General features: G+C 46.0%; 1 protein-coding gene across 2 annotated transcripts; it reads left to right on the plus strand.

Annotated features, from left to right (window-relative positions):
• Positions 1-523: 523 nt before the first annotated feature.
• On the plus strand, positions 524-21,138 carry ZNF71 (zinc finger protein 71). 2 transcript variants are annotated; one of them, XM_011997001.1, is made up of 3 exons: positions 530-610; positions 10,673-10,799; positions 18,229-20,398. In XM_011997001.1, the coding sequence occupies exons 1-3, from the start codon at positions 578-580 to the stop codon at positions 19,716-19,718; spliced, it is 1,650 nt and encodes a 549-aa protein (XP_011852391.1). In that variant the 5' UTR covers positions 530-577; the 3' UTR covers positions 19,719-20,398. The 2 variants fall into 2 exon arrangements, with proteins under 2 accessions (XP_011852392.1, XP_011852391.1); XM_011997002.1 differs by lacking the exon at positions 10,673-10,799 and having other exon boundaries at positions 524-610; positions 18,229-21,138.
• The last annotated feature ends 254 nt before the right edge of the window (positions 21,139-21,392 follow it).

A 21,392-nucleotide genomic window follows, 5' to 3' on the forward strand; every position in this document is an offset into this window, starting at 1 on the left:
GGGCATCTCAAGGGGGCCTCGGTCCAGCACTCACATTCAAGGAGGGATCCGGGCAGGGCCATTGGGAGAAGGCAGGGTGTACGGTGGCCCTCAGCAGCCTGTGGGAATGTGTGTGAGTGTATGTGTGTTGACTGTATCTGTAGGAGTGTGCATGGGAGTGCATTTGTGAGGCATTGTAGCCTAGTGGCTAAGCATGTGGACCCAGACATACTCTGCCTGACTCCAGTCCCAGCTCTGTAATCTCTAGCAAGTGGTTTAATCTCCTTGGGCCCCAGTCTCCTCATCTGTGAAATGGGTGAGTAGACGTAGTACCTACCTTCCAGGATGGTTAGAACATCAAGTGAGATACATTCAAGTACCCTACATGCAGTAAGCCCTCTAAATACTCACTGTTGGTGTGTGTGTATGTGTGTCTGTCTGTCTGTCTCTGCTTGTCTCTCAGTGTGTGTGATTTGTCCCGTCTACATATGTGAGGCCAGCCTAGACCTGGTCTCTCAGCATGCCTCCGTCTGTCTTCTCCCTACAGCCCTGTTGGCCTCCTAGGCCTGTCTTCCTGTTCACCGTGGGCAGCAGAGGGATGGCTGCTCAGCTGCTGACTGATGAGGCACTGGTGAGTCATGTTGCCCTGTCACTCTCCTTTCCAAAGGCTGGATTCCTGCCTTGGGTGAGCCTCTGCTGCTCGAACCCTCTCCAAGGCCCCCAGTCCCATCTTCTGGGGCTGTGTTTGTCCTGATGAGGAGGGCTGTGCTTACAGATGATGCTGACCCTGGCTGTGGGGTCAGTTGTGGGGGACAGGGAAGCTTTGGAATGGCCAAACTAGCTCTCTGGACTCTCAGGAGACACAGGTGGGCACCTGTGGGAAGTGGTGGTTTAGATATGTGACACTGAGTGAAAAAACTCATGCTGGATGTGTCACCTTTAAAATGGGCAGACACACCAAATGCTCCTTGTGGATGCCTACATGTGTGATGAAAGTACAAAAGCTTATGGGAATGAGGCCCACAAATTCAGCCATGATTTTACCCCAAAAGATAATCACTCTGGAATGTTTGAGTCTGGCTAAGCAATTTTAATATTAAAGATTGCTTTTTCATCAGAGGTCTCATCCTCAGCATTTCTCCACATCATTAAAAACTCCTTTGTAACATCCATCTTAATGACCACATAAAAGTGTTGTTCAGTGGCCATACCCTGGTTTACTTAATGGTTCCTCTGTTGTTGGACCTTTATTGGTTTCCAAGTATTCTTTTTTTGATTATAAACAGTGTCGTGAGGGACACTGGGCGTAAATCTTTCCTTGTGTCTTACATGATTTCTTTAGGAGTAGTTCCTTGAAGAGGAAGATTGGGTTGGGTATTTTTGAGGTATTTTGATACTACTTTCCAAATCAGTTATGGCAGTAGGTATTCCCACCAGCGTGTCTGAGCAGGTCTCCGCTGGTTTATATGGTTGTTGTCAGGCATTTATTCTGCATGTTGGATATATTTAGACTGGTATAATATTGCACCATGATAATCAATGATAAATGGATATGAAAGCTATAAGCCATGAGCCTGATAGGGCACAAGTGGTGCCAAGTGATTTCTTTCTGAGTAGCATTGTTTGTATTATTAGTGAAGTTCAAGTCTTAGAAAATGTTTACTGTCCATTTCTGTGGGCAGGGAAATGATCCATCTTGTGCTTTACCAGTCTACAGGAATCTGAGTATGCTTTAAAGACTTTACAGAAGTAAATGTGTGTGTGTAAATATTTGTTGCAAATATTCTTCCCAGATTTGCTTTTTGTTTCTTTATTTTGCCTTATTTTTTCATAAAAATATGAAAAAAGCATTTCATATTTTAAAAATCAAATCTGTTGGTTTCTCCCACTGTGGTGTCTTTCTTCATCTTTAAGCTGTGAAAGGGTTTCTCCATCCACAGGTCACAGAGCAGCTATATTTTCTTCCTTTTTGCCATTTATCATTTGATGTTAACAATGAACTTTTGAATCTACCTGTAATTTATTTTGCTATATAAATGTGTCAATTGACTTATTTGGGAGCTTTGGTTTATTCTGTCTTCATTTATTTGATACCTTTGTTGAGGTACACATCACGTACCACAAAGTGTACAATTCATTGATTTTGGGTACATTCATAGAGTTGTGTTAACCATCACCACAGTCAATTTCAGAATATTTTCGTCGTCCTGAAAAGGAGCTGAGTACCCATTGGCACTCATTTCCATTTCCCCCCATCAGTCCGCAGCCCCTGGCAACCGGTAATCAGCTTTCTGTCTCTGTGAATTTGACTATTCTGGACATTTCAAATAAATGGAATCATACACTGTGTGGTCTTTTGTGACTAGCTTCTTTCACTTAGCATTATATTTACAAGGTTCATCTATGTGGTTCATTCCTTTTTTTGACTGAACAATATCCACTGCGTGGTTATACACATTTTATTTGTCCTTTCATCAGTTGATGGACATTTGGGTTGTTTCCACTGTTTGGCTATTATGAATAATGCTGCTATGAACATTCATGTATAAGTCTTTGAACATATGTTCTCAGTTCTCTAGGGTGTGTACCTGGAAGTGGAATGTTGGTTCTCATATCGTTAACTCTGTTGAACCATTAAAGGAACCACCAGACTGTTTTCCTAAGTGATTGCACCATGATGCCTTCATTTTTATCTCATCTGTGATTCTTGCCTTGAATTCTTCTTTTACTTACATTACTTAGATTTGTTGTTTGTTTTTATTTCAACAGGGTTGGGAGTTTTGGTTTAAGTTTGGTTTTTTAAAAATTACTGCTGGTGTAATTACATCCTGATTTTTTAAAAAATTGAGCCTGTCTGGTTTCAGCTCTTCTGAGTTTTCCCTGTGGTGAAACGGTTTGTGTCATTAGACAGGAAACAGAAAAAGATAGAGTACTAGAAAAAGTGACCTTGGACACGTACATGCAGAGAACTCAGAAGCCCTTTGTAGCACTTCTGTCCCAACACAATGGGCTCCCAGACCTGGAAGGCTGTGTTCTGTGTCTAAGCACAACTCTGGTGCCAGTCTGGGCTTGGTGCCTGGAGACTGCTCAGTGAATAGTTACTGAGTGAATTAGGTGGGTATACTTAGGGAAGACTTCCAGAAGGAATTGTTATATTACAGTTTTGTTAAATAAATAAATATAGGGGTGAGAGGGAACTTTTGGAGGTAATGGATCCATTTATGGCCTTGATGGTGGTGATGGTTTCATGGGTGCGTATGCATCTGCTAACTCATCAAGTTATGTACATCATTAAATATGTACAGCTTTTTCTATATCAGTCACACCTCAATGAAGTAGTTTAAATTTTTAGAAAAGGAGGAATTACTAGCTGGACTGGCTGAAAGAGACATTGGGCCAAAAGGTCAAATAATATCATATAAGGATCTATAGTTGTACATAAGATATATATTAAATATCAAAATTAAATAATAATAGTAAGAGTCGACATTTACTGAGAGCTTCCTCCGTCACACGAGGCACTGTGCCTGGACCATATTTCTACACATTTAACCTCATGACCCCATGGAGGGGGACGTTGTTATCAAGAAGCCTGCTTCTCATATGAGGCTCAGAAACAGAAAGACAGTTGTCCAAGGAAACATAGCTTGTGAAGGGCAGAGCCAGGATTCTGTCGCAGAGTGTGGTTCCTGAGCCCACACTCTGAACCACCAGCGCAACCACTTTCTATCAAAGGTGACCCCTGAGGTAGAGGAGGCTATCCTGAGCCCAAACCCCAGAAAGGTACCCTAGGACCATGGAGGGACTAGCCAGTGGGGGTGAGGCCTCCCCTTGGGATTTAGTTGGTGGTGGGGAGACTCAGTATGCTGGAGAGAGCCAGCAAGCTCTGGGTGTCAATAACAATAGCTGGCAGTTATTGAGTGCCTGCTGTATGCTATGCACTACCATTCTGAGTGTCTTACATAAATAAGTGGGCAGGTGGGGCCCATGGCAAATTGGAGCTCTCTTGCCCCATCAAAGGGCCAGCCACCACTCAGCTCCAGCCTACAGTGGCCAGATATTCTGGTGTTTAAAGAGAAACTAAAAATTCATTTTCTTGGTAAATTGTGGATGTTTTTTTCATGTAACAATTAAAAACAATTTTGAAACCCCCATGGGGCAAAATAGCAATGTGTGCAGCTAGCTTCAGGCCCAGATACATCTCATATGCGGTGCATGCTCAGAGCTCCCGTTCTTTCCTTGTGCCATGGGGGTTATACCACTGACTCAGTTCAGAACAGCAGGTCCCTCTGTCGGACACAGTAGGTCTCTCATTACTCACATACCATGCTATGAGGAAGCCCAAGCAGCCGTAAGGAAAAGCGATGTAGAGAAAAAGAGATGCCCACCAAGGCCTCAGCTGTGCCATCCCTACCAGCTCAAGAGACAGACATGTATGCAAAGAGGCCAGCAGACTACTCTAGCCCAGCTGCCATCCAGCCGCCTCCACACAAGAGATGCCAGGCACGAACTGCCCAGCTGAACCCATCAACCCCAAAATAGTAATAAATTGTTGTTTTTGAGCCATGAAGTTCTGAGATGGCTGCTACCCAACAAAATATAACTGGATAGGAAATTTAATCTGTGACCGTGGCTCAAGATCTTCATGTGGTAGAGCCATGCATGGATGATGTGATCAGCCAGCAATAATGTGAGACGTGCAGGCCTTCGTCACATGAGGGAGGAGGTCGACTGTCAAGCACCATCTCTGGAAGTAGCTTCAGGATCGCTTGTGATCTATCTGGAAGAGAAGCACCAGCTGGGACACTCTGCTATATTTATCCAACTGTCTTCTTTATTGGAAAAAGACATGCCATCCATCTCAGGGTCTGATCCAAACTAAACTGCTCCTTGGCCCTGATGCCGGCTAGATCGGTGTTATATGTGGATGAGGCCATGTAGTGTTGGGGCTGAGAGTTGAACTGACTGGGTTTAAAATGCTGCCACTCCTATCTGTGTGACCTCTTGTGCCTCAGTCTCCCCCTTTGTAAAAGAGATGAGCTCATAAAAGTGCCTACATAGTAGGGTTGTTTTAAAAATTAAGTGAGATGATGTGTGCAATGGGCTTAGAACAATCCCTGGCATGTAATATGTACTTAATGAACATTAGTTATTTTTATCATTATTTACTAATGAATTAATATGGAAGAAACCTGGCGCCAATACCATGTCTGTCTTATTCACAGTTGTATGCCCAGTGCCTGGTGCATAACAGGCACTTAATAAATATTGGTCGAATGAATACGTGAGTGGGTGAAGTGTCACTCTGTGTGTTTTCAGAAACCATCAATGAACATATTTAGAATATGTCAGAATATGTATTAGATACCATTGATCTAGAATTCCTGTTTAGGGGATTCAACCATACTTTTCTGGTAGCCCAGAAAATTATAAATTAAAACACCAGTTAAATTTCCTATCCAGTTATATTTTGCTGGGTAGTAACCATCTTGGAACTTAATGGCTCAAAAACAACAATTTACTACTATTTCGGGGTTGATGGGCTCAGCTGGGCAGTTCGTGCCTGGCATCTCTTGTTGGTGGCAGTTGGATGGCAGCTAGGAGAGAGTAGTCTGCTGGCTTCTTTGCTTACATGTCTGTCTCTTGCTTTGGTATGGATGGCACAGCTGAGGCATTGGTGGGCATCTCTTTTTCTCCACATGACCTTGTGGCTGCTTGGGCTTCCTCACAGCATGGCATGTGAGTAATGAGACACCTATTGTGATGACTGGCTTCTCCCAGCGCAAGTGTTCCAGGAGGCTGAGGCAGAAGCTGGAAGTCTTCTGTGATCTAGCCTGAGAGTCCCAGAACATTACCTCTGCCAGATTCTATTGGCCAAGCAGGTCCCTCAGGCCAGCCCAGATTCAAGGATAGGGGAACTAGACTCCACTAGTGACGGATTTGAGGCCATTTTCGACCAGTCTACCCACTTACCATGGTCTACCAAAACTGACCTATATTGAAAGAGAGTATGAAAATGGGTAATTTGATCCAGCAAAATATAACTGGATCAGAAATTTAACTGGTGTTTTAATTTTCAATTTTCTGGGCTACCAGAAAAGCACGGTTGAATTTTTACCCCCTAAAACAGGAATTCTAGATCAATGGTATCTAATACTTATTCTGATGTATTCTAAATATGTTCATTGATGGTTCCTGGAAAGGTACCCACATTTTCCTTGCTTGGGCAGCAGGACTGGGCATTTCTGATTCACAGCCCTGAGAGTATGAAAAGGTTTAGTTTATTTACAGAGTTATGCAACCATCACCACAATATTTTTAAAAAATTTTACCACTCCAAAAAGAAACCCCATACCCACTGGCACTTACTCCACATCTCTCTCCAACCCACCCTCACCCCTAGGCAACCATATATCTACCTTCATTCTATTTTGCCTATTCTGGACATTGTATATAAATGAGGCAGTGAGGCATACAATATGGATTTTGCCTATTCTGGACATTGTATATAAATGAGGCATACAATATGGTCTTTTGTGTCCAGCATCTTTCACTTGGTGTAATGTTTTCCGGGTTCCTTCATGTTGCAGCGTATGTCAGAGCTGTCGTATGGACGAACCACATGATTTGTCCATTCGTCAAGAGATGGACATTTGAGTTGTTTCCACTTTGGGACTATTGCAAATAACATTGCTATGAGCGTCAGTGTATAGTTTTTGTGTGGCATTCTGTTTTCATTTTTCCTAGGTACCTACCAAGAATGGAAGTGCTAGGTCATAAGGTAACTCGGTGCTTAGTCACTTGAGGAAATGCCAGACTGTTTTACAAAGCAGCTGAACCATTTTACATCCTCACCAGCTGTGTATTCTTACCAGTTTCTTGCATTCACTTCCATAAAAAGTCTGCACCAGCCGGGCACAGTGGCTCACGCCTGTAATCCCAGCACTTTGGGAGTCTGAGGCAGGCGGATCACGAGGTCAGGAGATCAAGACCACGGTGAAACCCCGTCTCTACTAAAAATACAAAAAATCAGCTGGGCGCGGTGGCAGGCACCTGTAGTCCCAGCTACTCAGGAGGCTGAGGCAGGAGAATGGCGTGAACCCGGGAGGCAGAGCTTGCAGTGAGCCGAGATCATGCCACTGCACTAAAGCCTGGGTGACAGAGCAAGACTCCATCAAAAAAAAAAAAATCTGCACCTATATAGGCACATATGTATAAATGTCCCTTATTATTTCCTCTTATGGAAATGTTAACAAACTAGACACACTGTTCTGGGCATTGATTTGTTTTTTCATGTAACAGTATATTCAGGAGATCATTCTGCATCTGCAGCTAAGGAGCTGCCCCCTTCTTTTTGTTACGGTTGTGTGTATTCCACTGTGGTGGATTCGCTGACCTAATTTAACCAAACCTCTACTGATGGCTATTTGGGATGTGTTCACTCTTTTTACTTCTTCATCTGATGCTGTAATAAATATCCTTAAACATACATGTTTTTGCACGTGTGTTAATATATCTGAATTAGTCTAAAGTGTTCAAAAGAATTTGAATATTCGTTTTGATACATTTTGCTAAATGCTACTCCATAGACATTATGCCAGTCTGTTCCCCTATCAGGAGTGTCAGAGAGGAATATTTCAGTATTTGAGTTGGACAGAGTGTTTCCTTTCAAGAGGAATGTTGCAGTATTTGTCCTTTTGTGACTGGCGTATTTCACTGAGCAGAATGTCCTCAAGGTTCACCCATGGTGTCGTATGTGTCAGAATTTCCTTCCCTATCAAGTCTGATTTCATTGTATATACAGACCACATTTTGTTCATGTTTTCGTCTGTTAGTGTACACTTGGGTTGCTTCCACCTTTTGTGTATTGTGAATGGTGCTGTTAGGAACATGGGCGTGCAAATACAGAGTGCACTTGTAACATTCTAAATTAGATTCTGTCCCTTTCCTGCTCAAACCTTCCAAAGAATGAGTAAGAAGGAGCCAGCTTAGGCCAGACCTGAAGGAAGAGCATTTTGGGCAGAGGGAACAGCTAGTGCTAGTGCCCTGAGGTATATTCGAAGAGAGAAGGAAGGCTGGCAGGGCTGGAGCGGAGCCCAAGGGGCAGAGCAGGTGTGGGGACAGGGTGGGGGTCAGAGGTCAGAGTCAGGAATACACATTTGGGCACCACAAGTTTTCATTACCTGCCACTCTGGGTAGTTCATGAGAGGCAGCAGCCTGCAAGGATGAGGACTCGGGCTCTGGAGACAGCCCATGGGGTTCAAAGTGTGGCTGTCCCATGCATTAGCTGTGTGCTTTGGTCCAGGAACCTACCCTCTCTGTGCCTTGGTTTCTTTTTCTTTTTCTTTTTCTTTTTATTTCTTTATCTCCACCTTCCAGCCTCCCTCCAGTGCCCCCTATTGACAGAGCTTAACGGAGAGCAGCTACTAAGGTAGAAACAGCACCGGATCGCTGAGTCAAAGCCCGCAGACCTCTGTGCAGAGTGTGGAAGGCGGGCTTTGGGGATGAAAGACAATCATTTAATCACTTTTAAACAGGCATACTATATTATAATGTTAGTGCCTGCCTCGTAGGTCTGTTTTAAGTTAATAATGGATGAATCAATATGTGCCAAGCACAGTATCTGTTTCTCAAGGCTGCTGTAAATAAGTACCACAGACTGTGCAGCTTAAACAAAGGACATTTATTCTGTCACAGTTCTGGAGGCTGGAAGTCCGTGATCAAAGTATCTGCAGTACCACACTCCCTCTGAAGGCTCAAGGGAAGGCTCTGTTCCAGGCCTCTCTCCCATCTGCTGGCAAGTTCCCTGGCTTGTGGCAGCATAACTCCATTCTTCACACAGCCTTGTCCTTGTGTGCATGTCTGTCTCTGTCCACATTTTTCCTTTCTGAAATGCAAATTAAAACCACAGTGAGACACCACCTTACCCCAGCCAGGATGACCATTATTAAAAAGTCAAGAACCAATAGATTGGCATGGATGTGGTAAAAAGGGAATGCTTATACACTGCCGCTGGGAAGGTAAATTAGTACAACTTCTTTGGAAAACAGTATGGAGGTTTCTCAAAGAACTAAAAGTAGATCTACCATTTGATCCAGCAATCTCACTACTTGGTGTCAACCCAAAGGAAAATAAGTAATTATATCAAAAAGACACCTGCACGTGTATGTTTATTGCAGCACAATTCACAATTGCAAAGATCTGCAGTCAACCTGAGTGCCCATCAACCAATAAAGAAAATGTGATACACACACACACACATATATATATCACATTTATACACATACACATATACATACACACACATACCATGGAATACTACTCGGCCATAAAAAAGAATGAAATATTGTCTTTTCCAGCAACTTAGATGGAACTAGAGGCCATTATCCTAAGTTAAGTAACTCAGGAATGGAAAACCAAATGCTGTGTGTTCTCACTTATGAGTGGGAGCTAAGCTATGGATATACAGCGTCATACTGAGTGGTATAATAGACTTTGGAAACTCAGAAGGGGGCAAGGTGGCAGGGGGGTGAGGGATGAAAAACTACATATTGGGTATAATGTACACTCTTCAGGTGATGGGTGCACTAAAATCCCAGACTTTACCACTGTACATTTCATCCCTGTAACCAAAAATTACCTGTACCCCTAAAACTATTGAGATTTTAAAAATTAAAAAACAAATTTCCCCTTTCGATAAGGACACCAGTCCTGTTGGATTAGGGCCCCCACCCCGACTCCAGGATGACCTCATTTTAACTAATTACATCTGCAGCAGCCCTGTTTCCAAATAAGGTCATGTTCTTGAGGCCTTGAAGGTTGGGACATCAACATATGAATTGGGGGGGCTCAACTCAGCCCATACCAACCACTTAGAGTAGTACCTGGCACATAGCAGCTGCTGCATAATGTCTGGTGTTGCCTACCTCATCATCACCATCCACCCTGCTCCGCCAGGTTCTTTCAGTCCACAGGCTTGTGACATCTACCACAAAGCGCTGCTCCTTCCGCTTGGACTTCTCTCCACTCCCCAGCAGTCTCATCTGCCTTTTTACCTTCGGGTCTTGATCCAAACTCTCTTCCCTACCCAGAATCTCCCCCTAAAGACCCAAACACCAGTTCTCTTCACAGACTACTCAGAGTCTTCCTGGGCACCCCCTATAGCTGACATTACTCAGGCACCTGGAGACCTCTGTTCACACCTTCATGATTGATTGCATTTACCAAGTTACGTGTCTTTGCCTGTCTGTGCCATGAGGAATTAGTTCGTGAACCTTTTGTGTCTGTATCCCAGACCTGGGCTTGCTGCCTGGCGCTTAGTAGGGGCTCAGAAAAGTTAGCTGTGCCCCTGGATTTCATCTGGGGCTCTGCCTCTGCTGTGCTTCTAATGCACTTGTTGATTCACTGGGTTAGACTCACTTTGCCTTCAATTCCTTTGCATCTGGTTCTCAGATCTGTGACCTTCTGTTCCAGAATGTCTCATATGGGATTTATTTCTCTGTCAGAGTGCCAACCCAATATCACTAGACACAGAGAAAACTGTGAGTGATCCCTTTAGAACCCTGCATCTTATTGAAATCACTTCAGCTACATCCCATCTGCCTCCCCTAAATCCTCTTGGCTTTTCTGGCCATTCCGCCAGGCCTCTGTAAGGAGGGCCCTGCGATGAGCGGATGTGGGTTTCCTCTTACAGGAGTCAGTGACGTTCAGGGATGTGACTGTGGACTTCACCCAGGAGGAGTGGCAGCAGCTGGAGCCTGCCCAGAAGGACCTGTACAGGGATGTCATGCTGGAGAACTACAGGAACCTGGTCTCACTGGGTAAGGGGCAGCTTCGTTGAGTTACTCATCATTGGCCCATAACTTCAGGACCACAAATAAATTTAAAAAAAAAAAAAGATCAACAGATCTGACTACATGGAAAGTTTTAAAATTTGCTCTACTTGAAGCTAAAAATAAAGTTGATAGATGATGGTATGGGAAATAATATTTCTCACATGTTTACATTCAAAGGGTCATAATTATGTTAGCAGCTCCTGGGAATAAGAAAAAGACTAAGCGAATGATAGAATGGACCAAACTTATGAGTTGGTGATTCATAGATACAGAAATACACAAAGTTACACTTTATAAAAGTTTTTTAAACCTTACTACTGGAGACACACAAATTAAGGTACCAGCAGTTTTTGCCCATGAGGTACACAAAAATCAAAAAAGAATAATAGCCTATATTATGAGGCTATAGAGAAAAGGACTCCCATTGTAGGGGTATAAAGTTGCAACAGCTCTTTGGGAGGATAGCTTGGCCTTATCAATCAAATATTGAAGGATTCCGTTTTTAGAGATCTGTCCTTTAGAAATTCTCACGTAAGTATGCAAAGTTTTCCATGGGAAGAAAAATCAAGGGAAACGACCTAAATGCCCAGCTTCCTAAGACTGACTGAACGTATCAAGGCCTATCAATATGATGGAAACCAGGCATCTCTTCAAAGCTGAGGACTGTTTGTAGGCACTGCCATGAAAAGATGTCCCACAACATACTGTGAGGTGAAAACACTCACTTTTGGAATCAGAGTGTGGTCCTATTTCTTTAACAACTTTTCTGGAGGTATTATTGACCTATAATTAACCGCACATATATAAAGTGAAGAGTTTGATGCATTTTGACGTAGTGCATACCCACGAAACTATCACCGTGATCAAGATAAAGGACACATATTCATCATCCCCAAGAGTTTCCTCATCCTCCTTTATTACCCCTCTCTCCCCCTCCTCAACCCCCATCTCAGGAATCCGCTGGTCTGCTTTATGTCGCTGTAGTTGAGTTTGCATGCTCTCCAGTTTTATATACATAGAATCATACAGGTACTTTTTTTTTTTGGTCTGGCTTTTTTTTTTATTTGACTTGGCATTATTTTGAGATTCACCCATGTCACTGCATGTTTCATAGTTCATTTATTTTTATCTCTGTGTATTATTCCACTGTATGGGTATGCCACAATTTGTTTAGCCATTCGCCTGGTTATCAACATTTGGGTCATTTCCAGTTCTGGGCTATTAGAAATAAAGCTGCTGTGAACATTTGTGAACAGTTCTTTGTGTAGACATTTGCTTTTCCTTCTGTTGAGTGGAAAGTCTGGATCATGTGCTACATGTATATTTAACTTGTTTAAGAAACTGCCAACCTGTTTTCCAAAGTGACTGTTTCCACCAGCAGTGCACAAGCTTCATTCCAATTGCTTTATATTTTAAATTTAGCCTCCCTTGTAGGTGTGTGGTCTCATCACTGTGCTTTTCATCTGATACTGACACTTGTAGCTATGTGGTCTCATCACTGCGCTTTTCATTTGATACTGACATTTGTAGGTGTGTGGTCCCATCACTGTGCTTTTCATTTGATACGGATAACCTTTTCATGAGCTTATTTGATGTTTGTATATTCTCTTTGGTAAAGTATCCGTTCAAGTCTTTTGCCTATTTTTCCCCCCCATTGGGTTCTTTATTATTGAATTTTGAAAGTTCATTATTTATTCTTGATACAAGTTTTATCAGATATATGCTGTGTAAATATTTCCTCCCATTCTGTGGATTGTGTTTTCACTTTCTTGATGGCATTATTTCTGACTCTAAAGTTTTTAATTTTGATGTAGTCTGATGTATCTATTTTTTGTTGTTCTTGTTGCCTGTATTTTTGGCGTTATATCTAAACAGTCTAACCCAAAGTCATGAAGATTTATTCCTGTGTTTTATTCTAAGGTTTTAGTGGTTTACCTCTTCACTGAGGTCTCTGATCCATTTTGAATTAATTTTTGTGAATGATGTAAGAAAGGGGCTCAGCATCATTCCTTTGCATGTGAATATCCAGGTGCCCCAGCGCTATTTGTTGAAGAGCAGAAGTTTTTAATACAATGAAGTCTAGTTTATCAATTTTTTGGTTTTGGTGTCTTTGTAAGAAATCTTGGCCTATCCCAAGGCCTCAGAGGTTTCCTTCTGTAAGTTATATAGTTTTAGGTTTTACATTTTGTTCTTTTGATCTATTTAAATTTCTTAATATGATATAAAGTATTAATCCAAGTTTATTGGGGTATGTGGGGAGGGGGGACAAATGTATGTCCAGTTGTCCAACACCATTTGTTAAAAAGACCACTTTCTCCAATGAATTGCCTTTGCACTTTTGTCAAAAATCACTTGTCCCTACAAGTGTGGGTCCAATTCTGAATCCTGTTCTGTCCATCTGTTTGTCTGCCTTTGCATCAATACCAAGCAGTGTCATCCTTTCAGATCGTGCTTTTATGACTCGTGCCCAGTCTAGAATGACATTCTCCTAAAGACCATTCTGGGTGTTCTGCCCAAAACCCCACGAATGACAAGATTTTACAGTCTGACTGGTAGGAAAAGGCACTCTTCTCAGCCCTGTGTCAGCTCTGGGCACTGTTTTCAAATCCTTTCAGATGGTTTTTTTCCTGTGTTGGGTGGTTTCCTGACTTGCATGTTTTGACCAACAGTCTGCTGAAATACTGGAGGGAGTTCCTTGCAGGTCTTCAGAGCACTCTCTGTGCAGCTCATTCCTCTCTAGTCTGTCCTGGGAACTCTATCTGCCTTGGTCTGTCAGCTCCATCTCCTCAACTTGGGGAGTTGGCCAGACTGTACCTCAATTTACCTTTCCTTTGTCAGAGCCTGGAAACTTCCCAGGCAGTAAGCTGGGGCAGTCGTAGGACCCACCTTGTTTGATTTTCTTCTCTCAGGGATTGTTGCCCTTCCTTGCCTGATATTCAGTGTCTTCACATCCATTGTTTTATATATTTTGTTTTAGGCTCAAGGGAATCTCATCCTTTATACTCCATCTTGGATGAAAACCCCATTTGGGGGAAAAATGTGTGTGTGCATGTACAGGTGTGTTGTGTGTATTTTTTTAAAGGTATGTGTTGGAGGGGAGTCTAAAATATAAACCAAACTGTTAACTCTGGTGAGTAAGATTACAGGAGACTTCTGTTTTCTTTTCTTTTCTTTTTTTTTTTTTTGAGAAAGAGTCTTGCTGTGTCGCCCAAGCTGGAGTGCAGTGGCGTGATCAGAGCTCACTGTGACCTCCGCCTCCCAGGTTCAAGCAATTCTCCTGCGTCAGCCTTCTAAGTAGCTGGGATTACAGGCACCTCAGCCTCTCAAGTAGCTGGGATTACAGGTGCCCGCCACCACACCCAGCTAATTCTTGTATTTTTAGTAGAGATAGGGTTTCACCATGTTGGCCAGGCTGGTCTCCAACTCCTGACCAAGTGATCTGCCTGATTCAGCCTCCCAATGTGCTGAGATTACAGAGACTTCCATTTTCTCCGTTCCATTTTGGCGTTTGATGTTTTAAAAACAAGTGTAAATTACTTTGTAATCAGAAACAAGCATAGAAAGACAGAAAACTGAAAAACTATGAAGGACAAGAGATTTAGCAATGTGAAAAAACAATGCACCTACACTTGTATCAAAAGGAATGAATGGCATTTTGCACATTAACGGCTTTTGGCAACAGTGCCCTGTGCAGAAGCTTGGGATGTCTCCCATGACAGTGGCCTTGCCATCAGACTTTCTCTTCTTTTGCTGACCTGATTAGAGAAAAGGTGTGATCGGGTAGTTTTAATCTGGGTGGGGTGGACTTGTGTTTTCACAGCTGTCATGGTTAGCGCTGAGTGTTTGCTGTTTGCAGATGATCTCTACTGCAGGGTTTTAACTTGTGAAAGGGAAGTGGCATCCTTCCCCCTGTCCCTCTGCTGGTATTCTTCCCCCAGCTCTCCTGATTTCTCGAGGTCATGTTCACTCCAGGAGACTTCCAGCTGTATTCACAACCAAGACTCCTGGTCCTCTCCAATCGCTGCCAGCTCATATTCCAGAGCATCTCAGACTCCACGGGCCCCAGACCAAATTCACCATCACCCCTGGAGACAGTCTTCTTTCCGCCGAGTCTACATCCCACACTACCATCTGTGCCAACATCTGGGCATTGTGCCACGCCCTGACTAGGGTCTCTAAACCACAATCGTTCACCTGCATTAAGTATTTCTCAGCTCTTTTCGTCTGAGATGGGAAAAGTGATGCATGGTAATATAGCCACTCCTCAGGAGCCACAGCTCAGGGGCCACACTGCTAGGGCTTGAATCCTGCTGTGCCTCAGGTGTATTGTGTGCCTTTGAGTACATCTCTGACTCCATTCTTGGAATCTCCATTTCCCCGTCAGCAAAATGGGGATGGTCATAACTGTCTACTACTGTACGTAACTCAAGTATGATTGTGAGGGTCTCCAGAGGTCCATGCAAATTGCTTAGCACTGTGCCAGGCGTGTTGCCAGTGCTCCATACTCACTTATCTGGTGCCTACCATGTGCAGGCTGTGTGAGGAGCTGGGGGGTGAGCAAGGCCCTTGCCTCTAGTGGAGCTGACTCCTGCTGGGGGCTGATAATAAACAGATCAAGGGATAGGCAGAGAAGAATTGCCACAGGTCACTGAGTGTTCATAAAGAAGTGGGCAGGAGGACCTTCCTTCCTTCCATAGGGTGGATTGGGAAGGCTCCCGTGGGATTGTGGGGAAACAGGCCTGAAGGATAAGGACGTCCACGGCAGGTCCACAGGACAGTGGGTACAGAGGCCCGGAGGCAGGAAGAACACACGGACAAGAGGGAGAGCATGGTGATGAGAATTTGGGAGGGAAGGTAGCCAGGGGACGACTCAAGCAGGCCAGCTGGGTGCTGAAAGCCCTGAGGCTGCTGAAGGTGCTGGCATCATTCTCAGTACAGTAGGGAGGCCACGGGAGGGCTTGATCTGACTCCTCAGAAGACCACACTCCCGGAGGAGTGGAGGACGCATTGCAGGGGTGAGAATGGGGTGGGGAGGACAGAGAGGAGCTGCTGTTGCATTTCTGGCAAGGGCCCACAGTGGCCAGCCAGCTCTTTTGTCAGCGGGGACCGGGAGATTTGGTCTGATTCAGGCTGTTTGTGCACAGCGACGCTTGCCAACGGTCAGGACGGTGGGAGGGAAAGGGCAAGTCAGGGTGTCTGCTAAGTCTCTCTAAAACAATTTTTTAAATTTTATATTTAAAACTGTGAAAAATATATATAGAACATAAAATCTACCATTTTAACCACTTTTAGGAGTACAGTTCAGTGGCCTTAAGGACATTGATGATGTTGTGCGGCCATCACCGCCATCCATCCCCAGAACTCTTTTCATCTCCCGCAAATGAAACCCTATCCCCTAAACACCAATTCCCACCCACTCCTCAGCCCCCCGCATCCTCTGTTCTGCCGTCTGTCTCTGGGAATCCGACCTCCAGGTACCTCAGATGAGTGGAATCACATAGCATTCATCCTTCCATGTCTCATTTATTTTACTAAGTCTCTTTGATGGGCTTTGCTGTTTTAAAGAAATGTTTTTCGTGGGGAAAGTCTGAAATCCCAAGTTTTGTATCGGATGTATTAGACTTCGGCTATCCAGTTGAGATGCTGGGCTTTTTTGAACAGTTTGGACATAGCCCAGAAAGCAGGTCTGGGCTGGAGGTGCATGTTTGAGCAGCATCAGCCTGTGGATAACATTTAGATCCAGACTCACTTCGTGTGGCTTTGCAGGTCTGGTGTGATTCAGGAGAGGGGTCTCAAACTCAGGTGGCCTCAGGAACTACCAGGTGGATCATTTATATAGGGTAGGGGGACAGCTGCTGCCCCACGCAACGTCTTGTCACCCATAAGAATGAGGCTCCATGTGGCTGTGTGTTCACGTGTGTGTTCATGTAGCTGGCAGCTACATGGACAGCAACTTTTAAATGTTGGGAATGAGTCCCCTGATGCAGAGTCTAGACTCCCGAGAGCCACCTAGGCTAGAAATCGAGGTTTAGAAATGAACAGGATACACATGGAAGGTGACTGAAGCTGTGGGTATGGAGGTAGTTAGCCAGGGCAGGGTGGATGAGCAGAGAAGAGGGTCTGAACCCAAGCTCCACGGAATGCCTGCCACCCAAGAACCAGGCAGCAGAGAGGGGTGTGACGGAGCAACAGAAGCATTTGTGAGACCCCAGGTCATGTGGTTATTACGGGCTCAAGTGAGCAGTCCTGTGTGTACGAACACTCTCAGTGCTGAGGCTGACAAGAGGGCCGGGGTGCAGGAGGTCTGGGGCCAGCCAGGGCAGGTGCATGATGAGCTAGCAGGAGCCAGAGCCCCAGCCGGGGGGGGGGATCTCCCAGCCAGCAACCCGGGGGCAGTTACACCAGAGAAGTGGCCAAGGGGCAGGAGAAATGCCCAATTTTTCTCTCATTTCACTTCCAGTTTCCTGCCTTCGGCCAAACACACAGGAAACCAGTGGGTAAAGTCAGCATCCTGAGTACAGGGCAGGTCAGAGAAGGGTGGAGAATAGAAAGTGGGTCGAAGGGGTAGAGAATAACCAACACATGCCATATAAATGCTAGTTATTTATTATTTCTTTATTTTTATTTTTTCAACATTTATTTATTTATTTTTTAAGAGGGTCTCATCCTGTCACCCATGCTAGAGTGCAGCGATGTGATCATAGCTCACTGCAACCTCGAATTCCTGGGCTCAAGTGATCCTCCCATCTCAGCCTCACAAGTAGCTGGGACAACAGGCATGTGCCACCATGCCCGACTAATTAAAAAAAAAAATTTAGTAGAGGCGGGGGGGGCCGCGGGGGAGGGAGTCTCACTTTGTTGTCCAGGCTGGTCTCAAGCAATCCTTGCCTCGGCCTCCCAAAGTGTTGGGGTTACAGGCATGAGCCACTGTGCCTGGCCATCTTATTATTTCTGATAAAAACTGTTGCTTGAGGAGCATGACTGGTTGTGCGTCCGTGGGATGAGGTGAGGAGGCCCTGCAAGTCAGTAGCTGGCTGCAATCATTCCTACTCAGGTTTGCAGAGCCCGCCCTTGGCTCCCTGCTAGCCCAGCTCACTGCTACAGTTGCTCTCCAGCCGTGCCCTTTCCGAGCTCCTGGTGCCGCTGTCATCCCTCTTCTGAAGGGACATTTGCTCTCCCTGCTCGCCTCCTGTGTTGACTCTGCCTCATAAACCACATTGGCCTCAGTTCCATGCCTCCCATTTCCCTCCCTCTCTGATCCAGCGTTCTTCGTTGCTAACTCGCTCTGTGCCTTGGGCCTCACTGGGGTCGATTTCATTTGCTCCTTCCCGCTGTGGAGATTCCTCACTCCCAGCATCTTTAACTACATATATTTGCATCTTCTGTTTTTGTTTTTGTTTTGTTTTGTTTTCAGACTGGGAGACTAGACCTGAAATGAAAGAGTTGGATCCAAAGAAGGACATTTCGGAAGACAAACCCTCTGTTGTTGGGGTGGCCACAGGGGGACCGACGAGGAACAGTGCCAGGGGTCCTGGCTCAGAAGGAGTGTGGGAACCAGGCAGCTGGCCAGAGAGGCGGCGGGGAGATGCGGGTGCCCAGTGCGAGCCACTGGGAATTCCCCAGGGGAACAAACTCTTGGGGGGCTCAGTACCCGGATGTCATGAACTGAAGGCATTTACCAACCAAAGCTGTGTCCTGGTTCCACCACGGCTGGACGACCCCACAGAAAAGGGGGCCTGTCCACCCACAAGGCGTGACAAGAACTTCTCCGGTATTTCGGACCTCAGTAAGCCCCCCACGCCCTGCGTGGAGAAGAAAACTTACGACTGCAGCGAGTGTGGCAAGGCCTTTAGCCGAAGCTCGTCCCTGATAAAGCACCAAAGGATCCACACGGGAGAAAAGCCGTTTGAGTGCGACACCTGTGGGAAGCACTTCATCGAGCGCTCGTCCCTCACCATCCACCAGCGGGTGCACACGGGCGAGAAGCCCTATGCCTGCGGGGACTGCGGCAAGGCCTTCAGCCAGCGCATGAACCTCACTGTGCACCAGCGCACGCACACGGGCGAGAAGCCGTATGTGTGCGACGTGTGCGGGAAGGCCTTCCGGAAGACCTCCTCTCTCACCCAGCACGAGCGGATCCACACGGGGGAGAAGCCGTACGCGTGCGGGGACTGCGGCAAGGCCTTCAGCCAGAACATGCACCTCATCGTGCACCAGCGCACGCACACCGGGGAGAAGCCGTACGTGTGCCCCGAGTGCGGGCGAGCCTTCAGCCAGAACATGCACCTGACCGAGCACCAGCGCACGCACACCGGGGAGAAGCCGTACGCCTGCAAGGAGTGCGGCAAGGCCTTCAACAAGAGCTCCTCGCTCACCCTGCACCAGAGGAACCACACCGGCGAGAAGCCCTACGTGTGCGGCGAGTGCGGCAAGGCCTTCAGCCAGAGCTCCTACCTCATCCAGCACCAGCGCTTCCACATCGGGGTGAAGCCGTTCGAGTGCAGCGAGTGCGGCAAGGCCTTCAGCAAGAACTCCTCGCTCACGCAGCACCAGCGCATCCACACCGGGGAGAAGCCCTACGAGTGCTACATCTGCAAGAAGCACTTCACGGGGCGCTCGTCCCTCATCGTGCACCAGATCGTGCACACCGGGGAGAAGCCCTACGTGTGCGGCGAGTGCGGCAAGGCCTTCAGCCAGAGCGCCTACCTCATCGAGCACCAGCGGATCCACACCGGCGAGAAGCCGTACCGGTGCGGCCAGTGCGGGAAGTCCTTCATCAAGAACTCCTCCCTCACGGTGCACCAGCGGATCCACACGGGCGAGAAGCCCTACCGATGCGGCGAGTGCGGAAAAACCTTCAGCCGGAACACGAACCTGACGCGCCACCTGCGGATTCACACCTGAGCGCCGCCGTGCAGGGCCCTCCCTGGCGGTGCCCAGGACGGTCGTCAGAGGGATGCGCGCTTTGCCAGCAGTGCCGTGAGAAGTTCTCCCGTGGGGTGGGGACTCGGGGTCAGGGGACCTCAGGAATGTGGGGTTATGGAGGGGCTGGCTGATCACACATGCCCCCTCCTTACTGAGCCTCAGAAAGCAAGCCCCTCGGTGTCGGACGTATCTGGGGACATTTCAGGGTTCACTGTAACTGAGCCATGGCCGCTGGTAACAGACATCAGGGTTCCAGACTAGCTCTCTGAGTAACTGTCCTACGAGCTTGGACAGGTCACGCCTGCCTCGGCATCTCTGTTTCTTCAATGGGAAAGTGGAGCTGGTGGAGGGGAGGGAGGAGGCATCTCCCCCTTTGTCAGATACACCCTGGAGTCCAGATGCAGCTTGTCACCATCTGCATTGTCTGGGTGGGTTAGGAGCCTGAGGGCTTTCCTATCCCTCCACCCACCATTTCCCTGCAGTGCGCGCTGGAAGCCACCAAGCTAGGAAGTAGGCAGGAGTTTGCCGATTGTTTGTGAGGGGAAAAAAAATTTTTTTTATCAGAGTTAGCAAATAACAGTAACTACTGCTTTGAATGCCAAAGTTTCTTAGAGTGTGCTGTTACATTTTTTAAAAATAAAACTTCCAATTAAGGGAGACTGTGTCATTTTAAACAGTCTTCTGTTTTGGCCAGTTGTCTGGTCAAAATCGGCTTCAGTGATTGTGGGAGGGGCAAGAGGGAAAAGAAACAGCAGCAGGTTTGATATTCAGGATTAAATATGCATGGATTCAATAAGTATATATATCTAAGCAGAGACTATTTTTATAGTGATTTTTGCAGCTAAATGTGAAGGCAACTGTCTTAAGTCCCTTCCTGCTACTGTAACAAAAGACCTTAGACTGGGTAATTTAGAAACAATAGAAATTTGTCACTCATGGTTCTGGATGCTGGGAAGTCCAAGATCAAGGCTCTGGCAGATTTGGTGTCTGATGGGATATGTTCTTCATAGGTAGTGCTTTGATGTGTGTCTTCACGTGGTTGAAAACAGCAGACTTCCTCAGGCCCCTTATAAGGGTGCTAATCCCAGTCACAAGGGCCCTGACCTCATGACCTCCCAAAGGTCCTCCCTCTTCATACTGTTACACTGGGGATCATGTTTCCGACATGTGAATATGGGGAGGCACCAACAGACCATATCAGTAGCTTCAAGTGAGTTTCCTAAGGCCGATTGAAGCTCTGTTTACACATGAGTGTTCCCCAAAGTGTACTTTCTCTGGGGCCTTTAGGCCATCCTTTTTCTTCTACAATTTGATGCTACTGGTTGCTAATGTCCTGGCATTTCCAGTTGTTCCACACTCCTTGACACTGGTGTAGACGAAGAAATAATACAGAAAAAAATTATATCAGCAAGCACATTCTGCAAGTAAGAAAAACCGCCACTCTGGCATGTATAAACAAGGTGGATCATTTTTCTTTCTTTTTTTTCTTTTTTTTTGAGATGGAGTCTCACTCTGTTGCCCAGGCTGGAGTGCAGTGGTGTGATCACAGCTCCCTGCAAGCTCTGCCTCCTGGGTTCATGCCATTCTCCTGCCTCAACCTCCCGAGTATCTGGGACTACAGGTGCCTGCCACCACACCTGGCTAATTTTGTGT

The sequence above is a fragment of the Mandrillus leucophaeus genome, unplaced genomic scaffold (assembly GCF_000951045.1).
Source record: "Mandrillus leucophaeus isolate KB7577 unplaced genomic scaffold, Mleu.le_1.0 Scaffold53, whole genome shotgun sequence".
In the NCBI taxonomy this organism is placed as follows: Eukaryota; Metazoa; Chordata; class Mammalia; order Primates; family Cercopithecidae; genus Mandrillus; species Mandrillus leucophaeus.